The sequence below is a fragment of the Ursus americanus genome, chromosome 6 (genome assembly GCF_024610735.1).
Source record: "Ursus americanus isolate L20-20 chromosome 6, mUrsAme1.1.p, whole genome shotgun sequence".
NCBI lineage: Eukaryota > Metazoa > Chordata > Mammalia > Carnivora > Ursidae > Ursus > Ursus americanus.
In genome coordinates this window covers 61,621,093-61,643,502 of record NC_142132.1, presented here as the reverse complement: position 1 = coordinate 61,643,502, position 22,410 = coordinate 61,621,093, and the positions used below count along the sequence as shown (strand labels likewise).

The following is a 22,410-nucleotide window of genomic DNA, read 5'->3' as shown; positions in this document are numbered from 1 at the left end:
TAAAATACAAACACCATCTGTGTCTTAGTAAAAAAAAATGGAGTTAAATAAAACCACTAATTCAATAAGGTTGAAATAAAACATGACAAATGCTTTGGGAGAAAGGTGCTGTCGTGTGAGTTTTCATTTCCAAATGCACACCTATCTTCTGCAGACCTATATTTAAGTAGATCAGTCAGTTGCTGCTTTTCTCTTGAATCAACATCTTGTCCTTTGAAAGAGTAGCAGCATTTCAGTGCTATTCCTGTATGTGTATAGTCAGTAATGTTTGTCAAGAGCTTTGGGAGAAAAGGACTACACAAATGTCAGTAGTTATTAATATTTGGATTTTTAAAATATATTTAACTATCAATGCATTTTCCATAATCTATGACCAGAGGCCTATTTGTATCCCACCAACTATAAACATTTTAAGTAAAAATAACCATTAACCAACAATAGTTTTCTTCTGTTCTTCTTATAATCAAAGTAATATTTATCGGCAATTAACAATTACGCTCAACTTCCTCAAGAGCCAAGTTTATTTTAAAATGTTTTTATAGTCAAGTGGTTTAATGCCACTTATTCCTCTGGCTTTGGATAATTATTATGAAGAAGAGCTAGCTGACAGTGGAAATACCCACATACTCCACCGTGCCCTTCCCTTCCTTGCTAATGTCTTCATTTGGCTGATTCCCTAACCGGTACATCATTCAGTCATCAGCTAAATAAGGTATGACTGACCCAGTAGGCCCTTATCTAGCCCAGCTGTAGCCATTTCCACATATTGTTATAATTGATTTTGTATCTCCTTCCTTCTAACTTCACCTCCAGACTGTAACCCCTGTGAGCGCAGAAATCCTACCCGGATGGCATGCATCCAGCTCAATTGAACTGAATTGAAATCTAAATCTTACGCAAGAGGCAAAACTCTTCTTTTAAATATGGGATCGGATACAGCATATAGCTTACTAGGAAAAAAGTCATAGCAAAGCCAGCAAAATGGTTTTTTACTTTTCTGTTAAATGGTATATCTAGTCTGTTTTCTTTGAAAGATCCAATGTATTAAAAAGGGGAACAGAGGATAATGGAACAGTTGGGTTACCCTACAGTTGGCTCTCAAGTTCTCTAGTCCAAAGTCTAGTTTAGTTTAAAAAACAAAATTGATTTGAGGACCTCTCATCATGTGCCCCATCCATTCATGCATTTTTAAGAATTATACAAATTCCCATGTCTGACATTGACTCAATAAGACAAGAATAGGTCAAAATGTAATGACAATGCTGTGTAAAGCAGTCTACAAACACGGACCTATCCTCTTTCTGGCTCCAGCCGGCAATATTAGCCCTTCACTTTTATGGGCACTAAATTTCACTCTAGTTTTAATAATAATAACAATAAATATAACAATAAAACCTTGTTTATATAAGAGGTTCATCTAGTTAAAAATGCAGTGAGACTCATGGTACTTTATACGACCCAATTTATATTCCCTTTGATGATTTGAAGGTGATAACTTCGTGTGATTCATTGCCACCTAGTTCTGAATTTTAATAACATAATGACTCATCATGATTTTTACATTTCTTAGAGAACCAGCTTGGCCAAACCATTGCAGTTGTTTTTACTGGGGTCATCTGAACTACGGTTCCCAGAATGCTCATGAAAAGGATATGCTTATGTGCTCTGAACAGCCATAATCTATCATGGCTGGTGCCAGGTCGACACATTATGAGTTTACAGTGTCAGCCCAGTGAATTAAAGCTTTGTTGTAGCCCAGCTTGCTATGCAATTATTTCCAGCTCATATCCTATAAATATCACTCTTCACATGACAATCGGCAATTTCCATCTAATATTCTAAACATCCATGTTTTGTGTTAATTGTGCTGTCTGCTTCTGCACCTAGAACAATGTGACATGACTGGTACCGATAGCTTAGAAAATAAATTTCACTATCACTAGCACCTATTTAAGGAATAATCTACCTTCTCACATTTTTGTGGAGCTGTTTGGTATTTATGTTGAAATAATAGGAAATGAATTTAAATAGAAACACTTCTCGTGTCTTATCTCCGCAAACAAAAAACATAATTTACAATAAATTAGCACTGCAGTTGTTAGTGTAGCTCGGCTCTGTTTTGCAATTCTCACACCGAAGCTCACAAGTTGACACTTTTTCTGATAAGGTAATCTTTATAAGGTAGTTTTGTAGGTGATTAAATCTGACAGATGCTAGTGAGATGGTGAAGTTCAGAGATGTAGCAGCAAACGCTTTAAAAAATTCTTGCTAAAATAATAAAATGTCTTATGATCTACCAGCAGGAAAATCGATCTAATAAAAGAATAAATCAGGTATAAGGCTGTACTTCTGTGTCTACAACCAAAAATAAAATTACTTGCCAATGAGCAGGTAAGCAAACCAATTATAACAAAATAAGCTGTAAGGAAAATGGTATTTTTTTAGAATAAAGAATGACTGTAAAATATTATCTTCCCTGGTGTTTCTTAGTATTTACAATCATTGCTGAGATGAACAGAATAAAATGTTTCAAATACAACTAGAAGCTAAAGAGATAAAATGTGCCTTTTCATAACATTTTGATATTCGATCTGTTCTTCAAAACATGCCTTGAACACCAGATCCCTCAAAGATAAAATCTCCGTCTTCTCTGAGGGCAATGATGGTAATCAGGTGGCTGATGTTCACAATGATACTCCAGTCCGAAATCTGTTAAGGCTCAGTTGTAGATCGTATAATTAGATTAACCCAATTAATACTATGGCTTCGTTTTGCAATTCACCTTTATTATTTGAATGGTTTTAGTCCTTGTTTCTTATTTCTCGTAGGAATTCGAAACAGTACCTTATTGTCCTTGCTTGTTTTTGATTACTTAAATGATGTTAGCTTTGCTGGAATCGATTGATACTACAATCTGCTGAAGCACTATATTACAGCATGGGCTGTTTTCTGATTTTCTTATCTAAATATCAGTTGCCTAATGTATGGAGTTCATTTATAAATACCAGGAAGTTCCCTGCATCAAGTAAATTAACATGCTGGGCCACATTCTCTGGCTTCATTAGCAACCCTTCATGCCAGGGCTGTGTTCATACAAGTGTGAAAACCAGAACGATCCTTCAAGGCTTTTCCTGGCCTGAATAATTTCTTCATCAGGGAAGAGGCTACACTCATCCTAATATTCCAGTCTTACCACCACAATCTATTCATTTGGCATAACTCCATCTCACATGGACGCCTTTCGGAAGAATCGAACCATTAATAGGGGAAGAACATGTCAAGTCAGGGAGCCAAGCTGGACACCTGGATGAGGAGCGGTCTGAGTTATAGGTCATAGTAGATGGCCGAAGTTGGGACACGGGCTGGTGGCAGGGAGGAGAGACAGAAAAAGAATCACAAAATTTGGCACCCTGTATGCCAGTAGACTTCTACATAAGAGGGAAATGGTAATAGAATGATCTATTGACCACAGTGATTTCCTACATTTAATTATTCAATGAATATTTATTATTTTCCCATTATTTATCTGCCACCTGCAGGAAGTGAAGTGGGGAACAAAACACCAAGTCCCTACCCTCGAGAGATCTTTGTTTATCATTATTGTCAACATAAATAAGTGACATGAAAATATATATTAAAAAAAAAAACAAGCTTCACACTTTTAAGCTGTCTCTACATTCCTGGCACTGTGTAAGTGCTTTACACATATTGATTTAATCTTTACAAAACCCATGTGGTGGGTAACTACTATTATCCCCATTTTCTAGACAAGGACAGTGGCCTTTGTTGTAAGACCACATATGAATAAGCATCTTCAGAGAGCTACAGTTATGCCTTTTACTTGTGACAATGACTGTGTTTTAATATAGCAGGTGATATTTTGGTGCAAAGAATTTTAAAATAAAATTTGTGCATTCTGTTTCTCACTCAAAAGAAATGAATGATTCAAACTATGAAAACAGGTGTCTAAAATCTGTAAGACAGAACAAACACTATAGTCCCTATAGGACAGCTGTTGAGATCAAGCCAAAGCACCACTGGGTCTCTGCTAGAAGAGTAACTTGGTACAGCTGTCTAATTCCTTTTATGAAATGGATGGGACTGATCAGAAATTAGAGCCACAGGATGGACAATGAAACTCGTCCACAACAGAACGAATATCTCATTCACCCAGGTTTGACTTTAAAATTATATCAGCCATGAAAATTATTTCACTGTCTTCTGTCACGAGTAATCGGGCTATACTTAATTTTAATCATTAAAATGTAAAAATAATAAAAGCCACCAAAATAGTCTATAGTCAATTTTCTGATAAAGCAAATTTGTTTTTTCCTCCATTTGTGATTTAAATAGCCTCCAGAAAGTTTTTTGGAACTAAGTGTTAATTAAAAATATGGAAATGGATTTAAAGCACATTACAGCACACAGTGGAAGAATAATCACAAGAGATTTGTTCACACAACCATACTCATTTCTCAATGTGTTTTTTAACTGTCTGGGTTATTGGTTGCTTTTCTGCATGTGCCTGTTCCTAGAAAAAACTGTGATTCCAGAGAAAACAGTAATTACAATTACAACAAATGAGACAAAATGCTATTTGAGCGGGAACATGCAGTTTTAGTCACCAACAGCAAACCGATGCTCCTACACCTTCCTGCTTACACAAATGAATTACGCATGTTCTCCAATTTGCTCATAAACCAAATGCCTTTTACATCTCGCCATCTTAAAAAAAATTACAACCTCCATGCCTTACTTTTGTGGAGTTAATTTGGAATTATGCACTATAGGACTGTGAGGAACCGGTGAACAAATTCTTTCTGAAATTCCCTGAGAACTTATGCTTTCAGATCCCTAGTGTTCATATATCATTTTACTTTTCTGATCCTGTATTTTTTCACCTATAAACCAAAGAGAAACATTTTTGGAACTCCACAAAAAACAAATCAAAACAAAAAACAGTGGGGTTGCTCTTGCTGCCAAGGATTAGGTGCATGGGCTTTGTAGTCAAACAGATCCAGGTTCAAGTTCTACCGGAATTTTCCATTCTCTAGTTAGTTGTGTGACCTTGACCGAGTTACTCAACCTCTAGGAGCTTTAGGTTCTTCATCCAAAAAATGAGGTCAATAAAACCTCTCTTCACAAGGTAGTATGAATTGAAGGACCTAATATTTATAATGTGCTTTCTAACCAGCTCATTGCTGGGCTCAGGGTAGATTCTCAATAAGCGAGAGTTTCTTTTCTTCATCAGCAATGTTCATTTTCCTGGCTGGTGGTCAGTGCTGCCACAACTCCAATGGATACCATTCACATTCGTTTTGAGGACTGGGGATGCTGATGGGAGGCCTGTGGAGAGCAATGTGAATCATGGACCCCGGAATTGGGCAACTCAGAAAATCTAGAGATTTTCTGATGTTAATGTTACTTCCATCAGGAGCTGTGGGGTGTAGGGGTGGGGAGCAGTATCCCTGAGGAATTCTTTAGAATTTTAAACAACTCTTAGTCGGAGAAACAACTCCTAGTTTAAGCAATGCAGTCAAGTCAGTGAGAGGTGGTTTTGTTGTTGGTATTATGGTAAACAAGCGAATACTCTAGGACTCATTCATAACTGAGAAATACAGGTATTGCACTGACGCAACAATAAACCATTAGATTTGCTTCTCCAAGTGGTACAATTTTTCATGTTAAACTTTTAAAACTGAATCATAGCAGATCAAACAAATCGGCAGCCCTGAAAATTTTTAAATGACTCGTTACCCTAATGGAGTATTTAACACCTAATGAATACCGCCTTTGTACAAAGACCTGAACTAGGGTCCCAAGATGAATGACATAGTCTCTGCCCTCAAGTCATTTCCACAGAGCGGTGGGAGATCACTCCTGCAGGGCTATAACTCAAAGTACAATGGAACAAATACTCTGCCAGGGCAACAAGCATAACGCTCTGAAGCACAAGGGAGATCAAGGAAAACTTCACCGAGGTGAATGAGCTAGCGTGGAAGGGCAGATGGAATACTGATTGGCCAGGATGAGGAAGAAGTGCCCTCCCAGCAAAGAGGACCACACAGGCAAGACTCACGGCTGGGAAGCACCTCCATCACGCTTGCTGGCTGGCTAGGCTGGCTTTCTGTTTTCCCATAGCAAATGTTTATTGAGCACCCACTATGTTGTGGGCACTGTGCATGGTATGACTGGAATTGAAGATCTCTGAAGGCAAGATCTTGGCTCTGGAGGCTACACGGTGAGCATGGTTAAGAAAAAGAAGGGGGCAGGTGTGACATCACAGAGGTGTCCCCAACTCCTGATTTAATGTTAGGGTCAAGGGAGAGGGAACAACTGAAGACAACCTCAACGTTTTGAGTCCAGAAACCAAGAAGCTGGTGATGTCACTGAGAGATAAAGAAAATGAAGGAGGAACAGGTTTGCAGAAGATAATTAAGTAGAAATAATGGACAAGCTGCAGCCTGTCTAAGATTCCATTAAGTACTGAGACTGTCATCCAAATAGTTTTCCATATCATGACAGGAAAATACTGAATCTGAGGATCTGCGCAGGCTGGTGACTTTGAGGCTTGGATAAATAGAGAAAAGGCCGTTTGAAATTTAGGAACATAGGCTATAACATCTGTAACTGAACTAGAGATGACCTAGCTTAGCCCTCCCTCTATTTCTTTCTTTCTTTTTTTTTTTTTTAAATCACTGGAGGATACTAAATATCAGGTTTCCAGTTTTCTTTTTTTTTTTTTAAGATTATTTATTTATTTATTTGACAGAGATAGACAGCCAGTGAGAGAGGGAACACAAGCAGGGGGAGTGGGAGAGGAAGAAGCAAGCTCCCAGCGGAGGAGCCCGATGTGGGACTTGATCCTGGAACGCCGGGATCATGCCCTGAGCCGAAGGCAGACGCCTAATGACTGCGCTACCCAGGCGCCCCCTTCCCTCTATTTCTTTACAAATAAAATAAACAAGTTCCAGAGATACTCTCTACTGGGTAGCAGAGCCAATCCAGGACTCCGACTACACATTTAAGGGGAGAAAAAAAAAAATCCAGATTTCTTAAACATTCAAATCTGGAAGACAGATACCACCTAAATTTTTCAGAGTTGCCATGATTTCAGTTTGTTTTTAACTGATTCTAGGTGAAAGGTCTTTTTTGCAAAAATCTATTGCCGTATGTGCCATTGTCCACAAAACCTGTTTTGTGATTAATTTCCAAGAATTCAGATTCCATGAAAAGCCTCGGAAACTTAGAGAACCTAGAGCTGTTCCTGGGAAGGACAGACAAGACTCTTTTTAGGTTACTGAAATAATGACACCCCCATCTATATAATAATGGGCTGCCCGGGCATGGAAGGCCTGGGTGCTCCCTGAAAGAGCCCTGTTTCCAGAACGTCAGGCACACAAGAGTAATCAACAGCAGTTTTCTCTGAAGCACGAAAATCCTGCCCTGCTGATCAAAGAAGAATGACTATTGCACTTAAAGAACCAGTTAGTGGAGTTTTTAAAAGGAGGGCTGGGGGAGGGATGGTGGAGGGAGCTAGGCTGAGAGGGAAATATTTATAACTGTGACAACATGTTTCCTTGTAATAATTTATGAGCCCACTGGAGAAAAAGGAAACACACAAACTATGAATAAAATATCCAAAATGTAAACATCATGCCTTCTGCGAATTTTCTTTAGTTAAAAATTAAAGTTGAGGTTGACTAAAGTAAATGACTACATTTTCGTGGTCTCTTATTTCCTTGATGCTAAGGGTTACCAACTGATTTACAACTTCCTGTGTTGTTTTTTAATCTATATTTGTCAGCACATTTTTAATGTCAGATTACTTAAAATAGACATCTTGGGTCTAAGAGGTCAGGAATAATAATATTATGTTGACTTCTCAAGACTTCATAGCACTCTACAAACATTCTACTTTAGCCTAAAAAACAGCTTTACTATTTCTAAGTGAAATTAATTTCAATATAGTTTTAAGAAATTTTTTTTGTTTTGTTTTGGAGGTTTTTTTTTTTTTTTTTTTTTGCTTCCAAAGTATGATAACTTCAGGACTGAAGTGCAAGTCAATTGGTATGCTTTGAAGTTAAGTAAATTACATGGATAGCTTTATCCAGATAGTTTCAGCCTCTTCTTACTCAGGTAATTTAAGCTGTGAAGATAGCAGGAAGTCCATGAAAAGAGAAAGACTAGAACCAAAGACTTAGGGTTCCTTCATTTATCATAGTTTCTCTTCTAATCATTATGACTTATTGTCTTGAATGATTTCTGCAAATTCCAGGTACTTGTTCAAAAAGAGTATTTGCAAATATAAAGGCCATGAAATAATTTCGTCTTCATAGAAGCTATCATAAGATATAATTAGAATGCAACATATATAAAATCAATTTTTTAAAATTTATATTTGAAAATTCAAAACCGGCTTTCTGCAAAGATAATTCGGTAACTCATCTTTATCATGCCGACTAATTTACAGTTACTGATACTTAATTCTTGAAACAGGAGGTAATTTAGAGTATTTCCTCAATTTTAAATATTCAAAACCATCAAGCTTTAAATAGAACGCCAAGATGAAGTCAAAACACATTTATCCATGATCAGAACTGTTTGAAATACTTTACACTGAGTTCAAGGATATGCCTTTTAGAGTGTAACTTAGTAATCTAAACAAATATACTCTGAGTGGCTTTTTAAAAATATCTTTGAAAAGCATTAGTTATTTTCCAATTATTTATAATAAAACCAACCATACTTTCCTCTCTCAACCTGAGAAAGTTGCAAGATAAGGTCAATCTAAGAACCAAAAATACAATGTTGAACTTAGCACTCTCAAGAGCTCCAGTGTTTCAGTTTTCATAAGAAGGACATGTTAAAAAATGTGTCCTATAGGCCCTAACTCCTTACCTTTGATGACATCTGTTAAAGGAAATCTTTTGGAAGTGAACTCAGTCTGGACAACCACAGGCCACACTGGATGCTGAAAAACGAAAGGTGGAAAGAGTGATAACTTGGGTAGGGAAGGGTGGAGAGGAAGGTTTTCTAATTTTGAAAGTTAGATGTAAACATTCTCCTTTACTAAATAGGTGGTTTGCCTTAGTCCTGATCACGCCACAGAACAACTATGCCACAAGTCTCCAGAGAGAAGTTATTTGGGTCCAAGGAATTCTTCAAATAAGATGACATTGGATACATATTTGGTAATTTAAAGGCTGTGACCATATGGAAACAGGGTGATGGTGTGTCCTTATTAACAAACTCTTCTGCATTAGCTGGACTCTTAGGGCAATGTTAACAACTTCACATAGAAACGGCATGAACCAGTATTCTCGATATGGCTACTCTACTCTGTCTTGCAGGGCTGGCGTTAGAAAGATGATCCTTTCAATAATAATAGTAATTATAAGTAATAATAATAATACACCTTTGGGTTTAATAATACTTTCCCTTTGAAGAACTCCCAGAATTTTCATCCACATTATCTAATTTGTGCTTGAAACAATTCAATGAAGTAGCCAGGTAGCAATTATCATTATCCTACTTTTACAGATAAACAAACTGAGGCCTAGGGATTTTCTTAGCATCACACAATTAGGAATAGAGCCAAGTCTAAAGCCTATAATTCAGTGGTCTATCTTCCAGATTATTGCCATCTTTAGAAAATATCTGGGTATCTGAAGAACTGTTCTATCCCTCAGGAAATGTTTACCCCAAAGCCAGATCAAAACATCTTTTCCTTTTAAATTGCATTTACACTACAAGAAGATACTTTTTTTTTTTTTTTTCAAATTCATTAGAGAGGATTTTGTTGTCTGAGGTCATTAAGATAGGAGTACTCAGATTTCTTTTCGAATTGTAATGTTGGCCTTAAGCAGAACTAGCTTGGAAATACTAAAGATGTCTAAAATACTCTGGAATCAGTTTCTTTCATTATTTCACTTTTTAAAAAAAAAATTCAAGCCCGAGTTAAACAAGATCAAATCAAGAGATATAAATAAAAATGGGCACAAGGTGTTAACTCGACTGTCCTAGCCAGACTGCAATTTGGTTTACTGTGGCCCGGCCAACTTAAACTCTTCCTTGGCACTTCAGCTGGAATGAGTAGTCTTCGTTTCCTGTCCTAACTTGTCCTGTGTCACCGGTCACTGCTGAGGTGATCAGCATGTGGCCCTGGTGGTCTCAAAGCTCTGTTAAGTCATAGATGTTCAAACCGCCAGTACGTTGTGGATAAAAATAGATGTTGCTATTAGATGTCTATTCATACCCTGCAGAAGCCTGGCAACATTTTGAACCTTTTCAAAATGTAAATACTGCATATTAAGCACAGGAAAGAAAATTAATGTGCTGCATTTGCAAATTTATTTCCAAGTCAAAAATGCAAAGGGGGAGGACTCTTGTAGCAGAATTGATATTCTACATTTATGGGGTATATTAAGAAGTTTGTAACGGCCCGAACACAAAAGAAAACACTTTAGAAATGGATTAATTGAAGTTTCTCTGATAATCTGAGCTTTTGAATTTCCTCTCTTTTGATTTTAAATTTATGGCCTCAGTATGACATTACCAGGGTTTATTGCATTTTGCAGGTGGCACTCATATGTTGTTACTTTTTGTGTAGTATATGGTGGGCAATGGGTTACAATTTTTGTTAAAAATTTCCAGAACCACACATGTACCTCTTCATTAGACTTGCAAATGAGTAATGCCTTTTTTCAAGGGCAGAAAATAGTTAAAACGTTACAGGAATTTTTGTGCCTTTTTTCCTTAGTTAGTATTGGGAAATGTTTGCAATAAAGTTTACTTTTTGAAACTTTGACATTTTGTAGTAAGTTTTGATTTACATATGAAGTCATCATCTGACAATTTGAAACAAATGTCTTTTTAAAGCATACCAGTTTTTTGTATGTATTTCTATCGCTCCAAAAAGGTTTAACAGATTTATCTTGCTTTCTGCTGTTCAAAACAGTGGAAAGTTGTCATTTCAATGGCATTTTTTAATATCTTGAATGTTTTAATAATTGGATGTAATAAGTTAGTAATTGCCACCTTGACCATAGATTTCATCAGTACCACCACTCCCCACAAATCCCCACACTTTTCCCCAAAGAAAACAATACAAAATAAGTAACAATAAACAAAAACATTAGAAAAACAACACAATAACAAAAACAGTAAGCCAGAGTTGATACTATCAATAATACTAACACATCAAATAGAAAAAGAAAACATGAAGTAACACAATTTTCAGATAAAATTTTTATACTTCTTCTCAGACAGTAAGATCTGAAGCAGATTCTAATTCCTATCAGCAGTCTTTAAACCTACCCTGACCCTGCACTAGTTCCAGGAGGACTCAAAATTCCTATCACTTCTTCCCATGATAGATGTCCATTTCATATTGAGTATGTAAAACCTTAGAAGTATTCTACTGATTTCATTTGGCTTGTAAAATAAAGATCTTGGATTTTTTAAAACCTACGTAATGTTTCAGTGATGAAATTTTGTACTTACGAGTATTAAATTATGCCAAAAAGCCATTTACTTGATATTCTTTAAATACCATAGCACAATTCAACTAAAGCTCAGATTGTAAACCATCTTAAATAACACTAATGCAGTGTGCACGTAATGAACAATATAGCTAACTTAAGTTAATTTTCATGTAACAGATAACATCTGGGGGAAATGTATATTGGTAAGTTATGCAAAACTAATTTTCTAGCGACCACATCTGTAGATGTTATTTATTGTATGTTCACTTAACAGTCCATTATTCTGTTTAGAAATCTATTCTCTTCTTTATTAGAGCTTTTAATGTACTCACCTTGGTTCAAATGGTCTGCTCATTATCAGAAAAAATATAAATGGCATTCACATGGAACAACATGATTGTTTTTATTATATCCATTTGTGTGCAAGCATTCAAAAATGGCAAGAGAAACACATTTATTGCTTTACATTCAAAGTAATATTTAGGGGGTATTTGAAAGTCAAGCAAAACCAATCATTTGGCCAAATGGATGTATGTGTATAATCAAAAACTCCTGATTTTTAATCTCAGCATTAGGCCTCAGGCAAGTCACTTAAAGTCTTTTCCTTTGTTTCCTGATCTGAAGATTATGGGTGCTATTCTCTCGGAGAAGAAGAAAGGGTGCTTGCTAAGTCCGGGTACCAAATAGGAGAGTTTTTTTAATAAACATACTTGATCCTTTTTCTGTTTTTATTTTCCTAGGTTTAAGAGGTAACATATTAGACTTTTGAGGAAAAAAATATGAGACAATTACAATGCTACAGGAATGTATAAAAATAGTTATAAAACTAGCTTTATTTAATTTGCTTCAACTATTCATAGACTTGAGGAAATTATAACGTTCTTTCAGAAAATCTAACTTAATAAAGCTGACCATGTCTTTCTGTTTTAAATAGATTTTATTACAGAACCAGTGATGTTGTAAAACATGAGGTTTTGTTAAAAAAAAATACAAAGGACTAATTGTATTTTTTTAAGAAAGTATTGCATCAGACGGTTTCATTTAAACATATTTGCTGGCTCTGTGCTCTCACCACAATTATTGATTCTAATTTTCCTTAAACTTGTTTTCTAAAAAGACTACTTAATGGGAGGAAAAATCACTATGATGCTTCTGGCACTAGGTTTATTTCAAGCTATATATTTGACAGTATGCCTTCTTATTATTAATGAGATGACTTTATATTTACCCCCATCTGAAATTGGGGCATTTCTTTCCTTTGTAGTATCTTAGTAACAAAGCCCAATGCAACTTTGTGCAAGAGGAAAATGTAGCTATGATTTGGTTCACTGATAGTATGCAAAACACTCTGAAGCAATTCTCACCACGAGTTTTTGTGCAGGAATTAAATCAAATGAATACCTGTATGAGCTGTGAGATATATTCATAAAAATCAAGCAAAAGCAGTTCTTGAGATAAACAGGAGTTTCACTCCACCAAAAAAAATAATAATGCGGGGCTGGGAGTGGTCCAAGTTCCCAAGTATGTGCCCAGTATACACATACACACACACACACACACACACACACACACACACTGCCAAAGACCAGGAAAAGTGGGTAGTTGGCAAGTAGTTCAGATGAGCCTTGTAAAGAAATGCGGACCACAGAGGTGTAAGGAATGAAACTTGAACACAAATATCTACTTGGAGCGGGGGGGATCTGATACCACCAGGATGCAGGGGCAGTCTGCTGAGCACCTCCACCAAGGGGCCAGAAAAAATTAGCACAACATCCTAGCCTGTGTGTAGAAAAGCAGAGCTGCAACACAATGTTGGCAAGAGCAACAAAATAAAATTCTGCTTCATTAAAAGAAATATTTACCTTGCAGATTCGCTCATGCTTTCTTTCTCAGGGTCTACGGTAAACACAGTAAGCTCTATTGGGTTCCCTTCTCTCCGCTTTCCAATGTCTAACTCAGCACCACTTCCCCCAAATTCCCATTCCTCACCCTCTGTAAAAGTCTATACCACTCAGTAAATGCCTCATCATCTGCCTTTGTCTCTGGATTCCCATGTGCAGCTTATTTATTTTACTGATAATGTTGCAAAGGGCACTAAATTATATTTAGCTGTTTCATTTTCCTAGCTTGGTAAAATAAAGAGCAATATAAGGTGTGGGAGGATGAAACACAAGCATGATGAAAAAAGGTACAAATAATTTTGTGGGAAGAAGAAAATGTTTGCATGTCTCATTTAGGGGAAAAAATGACTTATGAACATGGTAAGAGAAAAGAATTGTTCTGATATATATATATACTTTACATTCTATTTTGATTAACATTTAGTCAACTTAAGAAGAACAATCTGGAATGATATCACCTAACAGAATAGAGATTAAGTGATTAATAACAATCAATAATTTCCAAGTATGGCAACATGATGACATGGATACTGAAAACTGCACGGGCCGAGAAGTCGGCACAGCAGGGTTTAACTCCCAGCCCGGACACTAAGTGATGATTTCACCTTTAGCCAGCCATTTAATCACTTGGTTTCCAAATTGCCTTGACTATAAAGTTCTAACACTTCAGTCCTCCTCCATATTTATACTAAGCAGCAACTTCCTATGAAATAAAATGAAAGTTAGTAATATGAATTCAATGCAAAATATATTGGGATGACCAGGCAATAGCTTGAGCTTTCAGGATATTCTCAAACCCATCTAAATAAAAGATATTATTGATGTTCAAATGATGAGACATTACAACCTGTAAGTTATACCTAATCACACGTTTAACATGTAAGTTAACTTGAAATACTGTGGAGAAGTTAGAAATGAATGGATGATGATTTCAGGTTTTTCCAAGTCCCATAGGATGGTAATTATCTGGTGATTTTATGCATTTCTAGAGTTTTGTCTTTCAACATGTATGTTCAGGGTCTGACTTTGTCGGCACATGGTGGTGGCTTCACCTCTGGGCCTCGAAAGCAAGCTCACTGTATAAATGAGAACATCAACATACCGAGTTACAGTGAGGAATGTAACAGGCATGAAGATCAAGCACTGAGCTGGGCACGTCTTTACAGATCAATGGAGATGGGAAGTCAAATTATGATCAAAATGTTAAATGTTAAATGATTCAGATGTTTGCTGTCATCAGTACCCTCCTCTCTTTCTCACCTCCAAGTCACGGTGAGATGACTTCTTTGAGTCCTGTTTCTTCATTTCCAGTGTTGACCAACCATCGCCTTCCCTCAGATTTGCACACTTGCTACACAATTCTGAAGTGCTCACGGTGAGGTCTTGCCTTGCCCTCTGTGTTTTTGGTTGGTTTTGCAGATCTCCTCTCTGATTCATAGAGTACTGGCTTTATGCATTAACCTTCAGAGTCTTTATTGTCCTCATCACCAAGTTCTCGGTGGCCACTTTGCCATTGCCACCAAGAACGGCCACACTCCGCTGAGTAACATCGGTCGCCATTAGGCTGTTGGTGAATGTTTCAAGCACCCAACCTCTGCCAGAACTGGAGAAAATATACAGAGGATCTAAAGCATGGTCTCTACCTACAGAGAGCTCGTAGGCAACAGAAAGGGGACACCAACACGTAAACAATTAAAGATTAAGGCAGTATAAAATGAAGACTTATGCCACATAGTATAGACAGAGAATAAAGACAGTAGAAAGAATAAGACGCTAATTATCAGATACAGAGTTACTGAGAGCAAAAAGCAATAAGGACCTCAGAGGGCCGTGGTGTCAAGAATTCAGAGGAGATAGCACTTAAAAGATAATAGATTTGGAACTATATATATACATATGCACACCTATATAAAAATTATGTTACATTATATATAATTATATATTATCATATAATTTTAATTTAATTGATAATAGGTTATATGATACATGTTAGATAATATGTGCTATGCATTATATACTATATTCATTACAGTGCGGAGAAAGAAATGAATGAATTGGCTGAAACTGTGGTTAGTCACCAAAGGCTCTGTCACGATACAGCTCTTTTCTTCCCTTCCAGCAAGTGTTAGAGGTCGTCAAGCCTTCAGGTGGTCTCTTCCCGGATCCTTTAGAAGAAGGAATCTCATTTGATATTTATTCTACATTCATAGAGCCACCCCTAACATTGGATACAGAAATGAAGGTAAGTTTCCTTCTGTCTCTTAATTCACCTTGGCTCAACATTCTATTCACTACTGGCAGGAGGAAAAAAACCAAATGCTCTTCCATTTTCTTTCCCTCTGATGTTTCCCAGCTCAATATAGATATTTCTTTAGGGTGGACTCTCTGGGGGGCCAGCTGAGGATGGCCCAGCAATTTTCATCTCTCCACCTTCACTTTCCTCAAAGTAAGCACCGATTAGCAGCACCATGACTTGATCTGTCCTGCCGCTCATGAATAACACAAAAGCAGGATAGCATCCAATCAAAATCCTCTTCCAGATCGACATCATTCCTTGTAGAAAGTACCCAGGAGAAGTTTGAGGTTACATATAAATCACCGAATGTTCCAGAAGTCACTTGAGTGTTCTTTTCTTTTAATATTCCAGGGATTGGATCAAGAACAAGGCCCTGAGGAATCCCAGTCAGAAGCCAACACTTCCGACGTGGATCCTTTAGTGGGTTTCACCACCAAAGATATAAAAGCAGTGCTGGGTCAAGTTACAGATGATATTTTAATCGGCATTCAGGTACTCAGCCTTCATAGTGTGCCCACTTACTTCATTAATACTGGTTAATTAGCCAACCTGAGGCTTCATGTCTGTAAACACTACCCACACTCTGCCAGCAAGAGTGATGTTTACGATGGAGGACTTCAATTTCACCCTCCCCGTAATTCCCAGTTGAGTCATCCGAGACTCAAATAGATCACAAAACAGATTCACCTGCAGCCCCTAGTGTGGGGTGTGTTGCCAGTTTCCAACACCACCCATCATCAAAACCCAAAAAGTAACATGATAAAGACTTCATGACTGTCACACTGTAAACAGGGCTCACGCAAGAGTAAATGGAGTACGTTTCTAACAGCAAACACGGAAGATCAACCATAACCCTTAGGTAAGTCTTCTCACCGAATTTCTAAAGAGAGGCCTTCAAATCCTTGAACTCCGTCTCAGATAGTTTGTTCCTTTTTACATATCGCTACTAGCTAAGCAATGTACACCGGAGACTGCAAGGACATGGTGGGGACAGCCATCCCGGTAGCAGCTGGATCAGTCAGCTGAACTTTATGTTTAAGCTTTTTTTCCTGTCGAAACAAAACAAAACAAACACCCATCTCTACCTCGACACAAAGGCTTGCATCATTTTTCAGGCAAAATGGTTAAATAAGTGAATTGCATATTTTGAGAAGATTTATGATTTCTTGTGGAAATGACCATGAATCAATAGAAAACATACTACATGTTTAAAATATGAATGCATTGCAGGGAAAGATTTAATTGTTATCTGAACATGAGATGATCTATCGAAAGCTCATTATATTAATAACTAATTTAGAAAGAGCAAAAGATTAGCTTGGCATCAGCATACCTTGTTACTTGTTTAAACATCAAACGTTCATGCACTATTTACACGAAGATTTAATGATTTGATACCAACAGAATCAGCCAAAGTCCTCAGCTTAATAAGGGGTGTTTAGTGTTTACCAGAAATAGTGGTAGAACACGTTTTACACAAAGCCTTATTGTTAACAATCCCATGAATGTAATAACTGGTTACTGTGTGGAAGGGCAGAGTGCAGCTGAATTAAACTGAGTTCAGAACATATCTCCTCTTTAGATTTGATAACATTTCATCTAAATATAGTTTATGTATAATCATGGCCCTGGGCTCCTTTGCCATCCTGCAGCTCTGAAATTATTGCTGAGGAACTACGAGACAGTAATAGAATTGTTTGCAGGCCCCCAAAATTGAAAACATCTTTACCAAGGCCATGTTCCATGGAGTGAGCAGTATATTTTTAACTGTTCATTGAATTTTTTTTTTTTTTTTACTGTTAGAGTTTGCAACATTGAGGCCACTACTCCATAACAGAAAGAATATGATTGCTGTATGTGTGTGTTATTGTCCCTTTGGCCCGAAGCCAACCTTGCTGGGCCTGGAAGTTCATTAGCTGGTTCATCTAAATGCAATTAGGCATAGAAAGGACTTGGACCAGAGGTGGGGGATGCAGATCCTTTAGGTGCCACAGTCATTTCCATTTTAAGCGGATTCATGGACATTAGTCTGGGCCAAATTCCTGCCGATTTTTCAATAAAATGGCTTGATGATGTGTATTTACACAATGTCTCAAGCTATAGCAACCCCTTTATGTATTTTCTCTCAACAATCCTGGTAAACTAATGAGAACGAGCCAGGCACTTCCCTGATAAATAAATTGGAAAATGATAGACACGGAAAGACTAAATCATTTATCCAGTGTTTCCAGGGTCGGAAACTGTTGAAAGGCCCTGAATGGGAGCTATGACCTGGATTCTAGTTCTAATCCCAGTGTTATCCACAAAAACCACACAACCTCTAATATCACGACCAGACTACTTTGGACTTTAATACTCCGGTGGCGTGGCACGATTTCAGTGTTTACCCTTGTGTCTTGGTCAAGTCCCAAGTTTAATTACTCTCTGCCTACCTAAATTTTTTCCCGTGTTTTAGATAGGTAAGTCATTTTCCCGTTCTAAGCCCTGCCTTCCAATGTTGCTGGCTCTTAAAACTACAGCACCCCTGTTCAAAAGCAGCCACATGTCAGTGGTCAGGTAGGAACACGCCGACTTGCTGTAGGAACATTTAGTGAATTAGTATTTGTAAGATGTTTTCAATTTTCCAAGTTTTTTTTTTCTCCTTTATTTAAGAGCCATGCTGTTATTACAATTTTTGGAGGAATAGGCAGGAGAGAATTCATGTTTTGAATACAGTTTTTTTAGAGTTCCTTCTCCAGTGTGGTTTCAGGCATTTTTCACTTTCTATAATTCAGAAATTTCAGAGAATGTAGTGTGAATCTTTAAATTTTTTATGTTAATCCACTTACTTTCCCATTGACGCACTTTATGGTTCTAGAGATTTATTAAGAATGAAGTTATCTTGGCTCTGAGATGTTAATTAAAATTATACTGAATAGAGCAAACATTTTAAGCTTATATAGTTTAGGTATTTTAATTTTAAAGATACATTCGAAATGAAATTATTTTGGCCCTGAGTTGTGTAATAAAAATTATACCCAATGGAGCAAACTTTAATATATTTAAAGAATTACGTTTCAGAGAAATATGAATCCTAACACTAAATTCTTAACATTAAATGTTGGCTGTTGGCCCTGTCTAAGCAACAGGGTAAAATAATGTAAAAACCTTGAGGGAAGTTTGCCATCTTGGGACCATAGGTATTTTTTGGTCAGCTTGAATTTCCAGGTTAGAAAAGCTGAGTGGGAGAATGCCTCAAGGTAGTGGTCAGTGAGAGGCTATTGAGCCCAGGTCATAGGTTTTCCATTCATCCCTTAAAGGCAGTAGAAATTTTCTCTATGCTAGTGGTTGTGGGACAGCTGATCTGCTCAGCCATGTTCCGGGGAATAACAAGGAGACATGGTAGGCTGATGACAAACTTGTTCTTGACCAGAGCAGGAGCCTTTTCATCCAGGCCCTGCTGGTCGTGCCTGAACCGAAGGACCGATCACCATAGTCTAGAGATCTGAAATGTAGCTCTCCTCTGTCAGCACACGACGCTATTCGGCATGTGCCTTACCCTCACGAACCTTCTCCCCCAAGCCCACACCTGTGTCAGTGAATTTTGTTTCAGTGAAATACCAGAAAGGTCTCCAGGTTAATGTGCAAATAGTGGTGACACAGTGAAACAGAAGCTGGTAGATGATAGCACCTGTCTCCTTAGTTGAAAGAAATGAAATTATTAGTGGACATAGAACACATTAATTGCAAGTGGGAAGAGTTAACTGTTTAGGTAGAGTGGTGCTTCTCAATCCTTTGGAATTGTGACAAGGTTATTTCTTCAAACCATGTCAATTCCTACATGGTCTAATAGGTTGCACGCCAGAAAGAAGCAGGAGTACCATATTTTTAAAATATTTCACACGGCCATACTACTGAAATATAGCATTGGTGAATGTACCAGAAAATTAAGAGTTGGAATTATGAATTTAAAAGTTAGCATGTAATGTTAACATACCTAATTTTTAACTACTTAATTTTTCAGATAAGAACTAATACCTAAGGTGGCTAAGTGCCTTGTCCAAGGCTACATAACTAAATTAATCCCTAGGTCTCCATCTCCTAGACCAATGGTCTTTCCACCTCTACTAAAAACATGACCAAGGGGATTAGTGATTCCTGAAAAATGACAGAGTTCCCTTGTAACCTGGAGGACCATGTTCATTCTTCCTTGCCTCCTCCACCCAACCACCAAGAAAGGAAAATGGAAAAAAATGAGGAACCAGAGGCAGAGCTTCATCTAGGGCTTGATGAAACTTGAGCCAGGGGCCCCTGGGTGATGCAGTCGGTTAAGGATTGGAATCTTGATTTCAGGTGCTGATCTCAGGGGCTGAGATGGAGCCCCACGTCATGTGCTGCTCTCAGTAGGGAGTCTGCTTGAGATTCTCTCCCTCTGCTCCCACTTCACACGTGCACACACACACACTCTCTCTCTCTCTCTAAAATAAATCTTTAAAAAACAACAACAAAAAAAAAAACTTGAATCAAAAAGACAGATACTCACATAAGGATCCAGAATTGACTCCAGTGTGATCTTTCCAGAAATATTGATTCTTACCATGAAGGTGCAACAAAATCTCATCAGATAAGGTAACCAGGGTATACACTTCAAAACTATCTCTTACAGTTACACTCATAAATAAATGACTAAGAATGTAAATTTGTTTTTTTTTATTTTTATTTTTTTTTTAAAGATTTTATTTATTTATTTGACAGAGATAGAGACAGCCAGCGAGAGAGGGAACACAAGCAGGGGGAGTGGGAGAGGAAGAAGCAGGCTCATAGCGGAGGAGCCTGATGTGGGGCTCGATCCCAGAACACTGAGATCACGCCCTGAGCCGAAGGCAGACGCTTAACCGCTGTGCCACCCAGGCGCCCCAAGAATGTAAATTTGTATGTAGCCCAAAGCAGTATTTGATTTTTTTAAAATGTATTCTGTATAAATTGAAATAACAGAAGTTTCTCAACATACAGTTACCCCAAAGACATCAAATTATGTTATAAACATTAGAATTCTAAACTTCAAGTTGCTTGTTCATAGTTATGTGTATAAACTCCTCCTCATACGCTCGTAAACGTTTTTTAAATCACCTAAACAAAACACCGGTTTTGCCACATCGCTCACCACTGGCTTCTCTATACATAATCTTATTATCTATCATGAAAAAGGGAAGACATTTCCGGGCCTACTCATGTTCAGATAATGTGGAAGGATTTCTGGAATTGTGCAGGTAGCAATGTCAGCCCACAGAATATCACTGCCAGAGGCTAAATGCTATCACAGCTGCAGCAAACACGAAAACCTGTCAGCAATCACGTACTTTTTTCTACGCAAACTATACCACAAAGTGGCATAATTCCAAGAGTTATAACGTATGATGAATATTCTTAATTATAAGAATTGTTCTAATTGTGAGATTATTTGTGTTGTGATTTCACAACAGAAGCTTTCTGAGATCCCATTTAGGATGTATCACACAGGAGACAAAAACATCATTGCAAAGGGGTGGGGGTACCCACAACACCGTACTAACTGAGCCCAGAGCAGTTATTCTGATTCGGTGCTTATTGGTAAAGTCTGTCTGAAAATACAGATAAATTACCCTATCTTCCAACACAAGGCTATGTGAAAAATGGCTGTCCAAATACCACTTCCTGTTCATAGCAGCCATGCTATACATCGGGAATGTGCAGAGAAATATGATAAAGTGTTATCACATCACTACAGGCTGAAACACGGCTCTGTCTGCAAAACAGGAAGGTGTGTGAGGGATAATGTCTGTCTTTGGGCACTCTAGTATGTCAAAACCACAAAGACAATGTGCAGCAAAAGATAGCTCCATCATAACCACTTTTTTATGATTGTCTTCACAGACCGAGATAAACGAAAAGCTGCAAATACAGGAAGAGGCCTTTAATGCACGAATAGAAAAATTGAAAAAGGCCTGAGGACTCAGTACAAGGAGAGTGCTGCTGAACTTCACAGAAACAAACACAACCAGCCGCAACAGTAGACTCTAGAGCAGCGTCTCCTTCATTTCGTTGGGAGAGGAAAACCAAGCCCTACGTTTTATTATCCTGAGTAATTAGAAAAGTATTGGCCCCCATTTTGCTATCTCCTGTCCCATAAGAGCCTCCGAATTTATGGCACTAAGTGCAATAAGAACATTTTGTATACAAGAGTTTGGAGAATTATATATGAAAATACAATTACTTTTACGGTACTCCTTTGACATTTTGACTAATAAATGCTATTCATCTTCAGGGGAATGAAGCCAACTTTTTTAAATAAGGAGAAATAATAATAATTTTATCCATATTGACCTAGTGAGCTGCCACATTGGTGGAGTCCTGTGCACAGACACCACACTGCCACGGATAAAACTTGCTAAACAATAGCAATTAAAATGCATATACTGTGGGGTATTTTTTTCCCCCTTAAATCACTTGGTTTCTTATTTAAACGTTTCAGTGTGAAACCAATTTTCTGAAATTATATAATGCAGTTTGAAGCACTTTAATTTATTCTGTACTGTATTTGTTATTTCTAATCTCGTTACTCTCCCAGGAGAATACATGACCTATATAAAAAGAAGCAACGTATAAATGGTTATTAAAGACCAACCTATATATAGATGGTAAAAATCTTAAATACAAATCAAACTCACAGAGCTCTTAAAATTAACCATTGTATTGCAGTAGAATGATT

The 22,410-nt window shown here is 37.4% G+C and overlaps 1 protein-coding gene across 3 annotated transcripts in view; it reads left to right on the top strand.

The window, feature by feature from the left end:
- The window catches only part of CABCOCO1 (ciliary associated calcium binding coiled-coil 1), a 111,669-nt gene extending 89,704 nt beyond the window's left edge, over positions 1–21,965 (top strand). For all 3 annotated transcript variants that reach the window (XM_087863084.1, XM_045783325.2, XM_087863083.1), the window contains 3 exons: positions 15,507–15,629; positions 16,035–16,175; positions 21,576–21,965. In XM_087863084.1, the coding sequence (XP_087719210.1) occupies positions 15,507–15,629; positions 16,035–16,175; positions 21,576–21,650 (339 nt within the window). In that variant the 3' untranslated portion in view covers positions 21,651–21,965. The remainder of the gene's footprint in view (positions 1–15,506; positions 15,630–16,034; positions 16,176–21,575) is intronic.
- Positions 21,966–22,410: the final 445 nt, after the last annotated feature.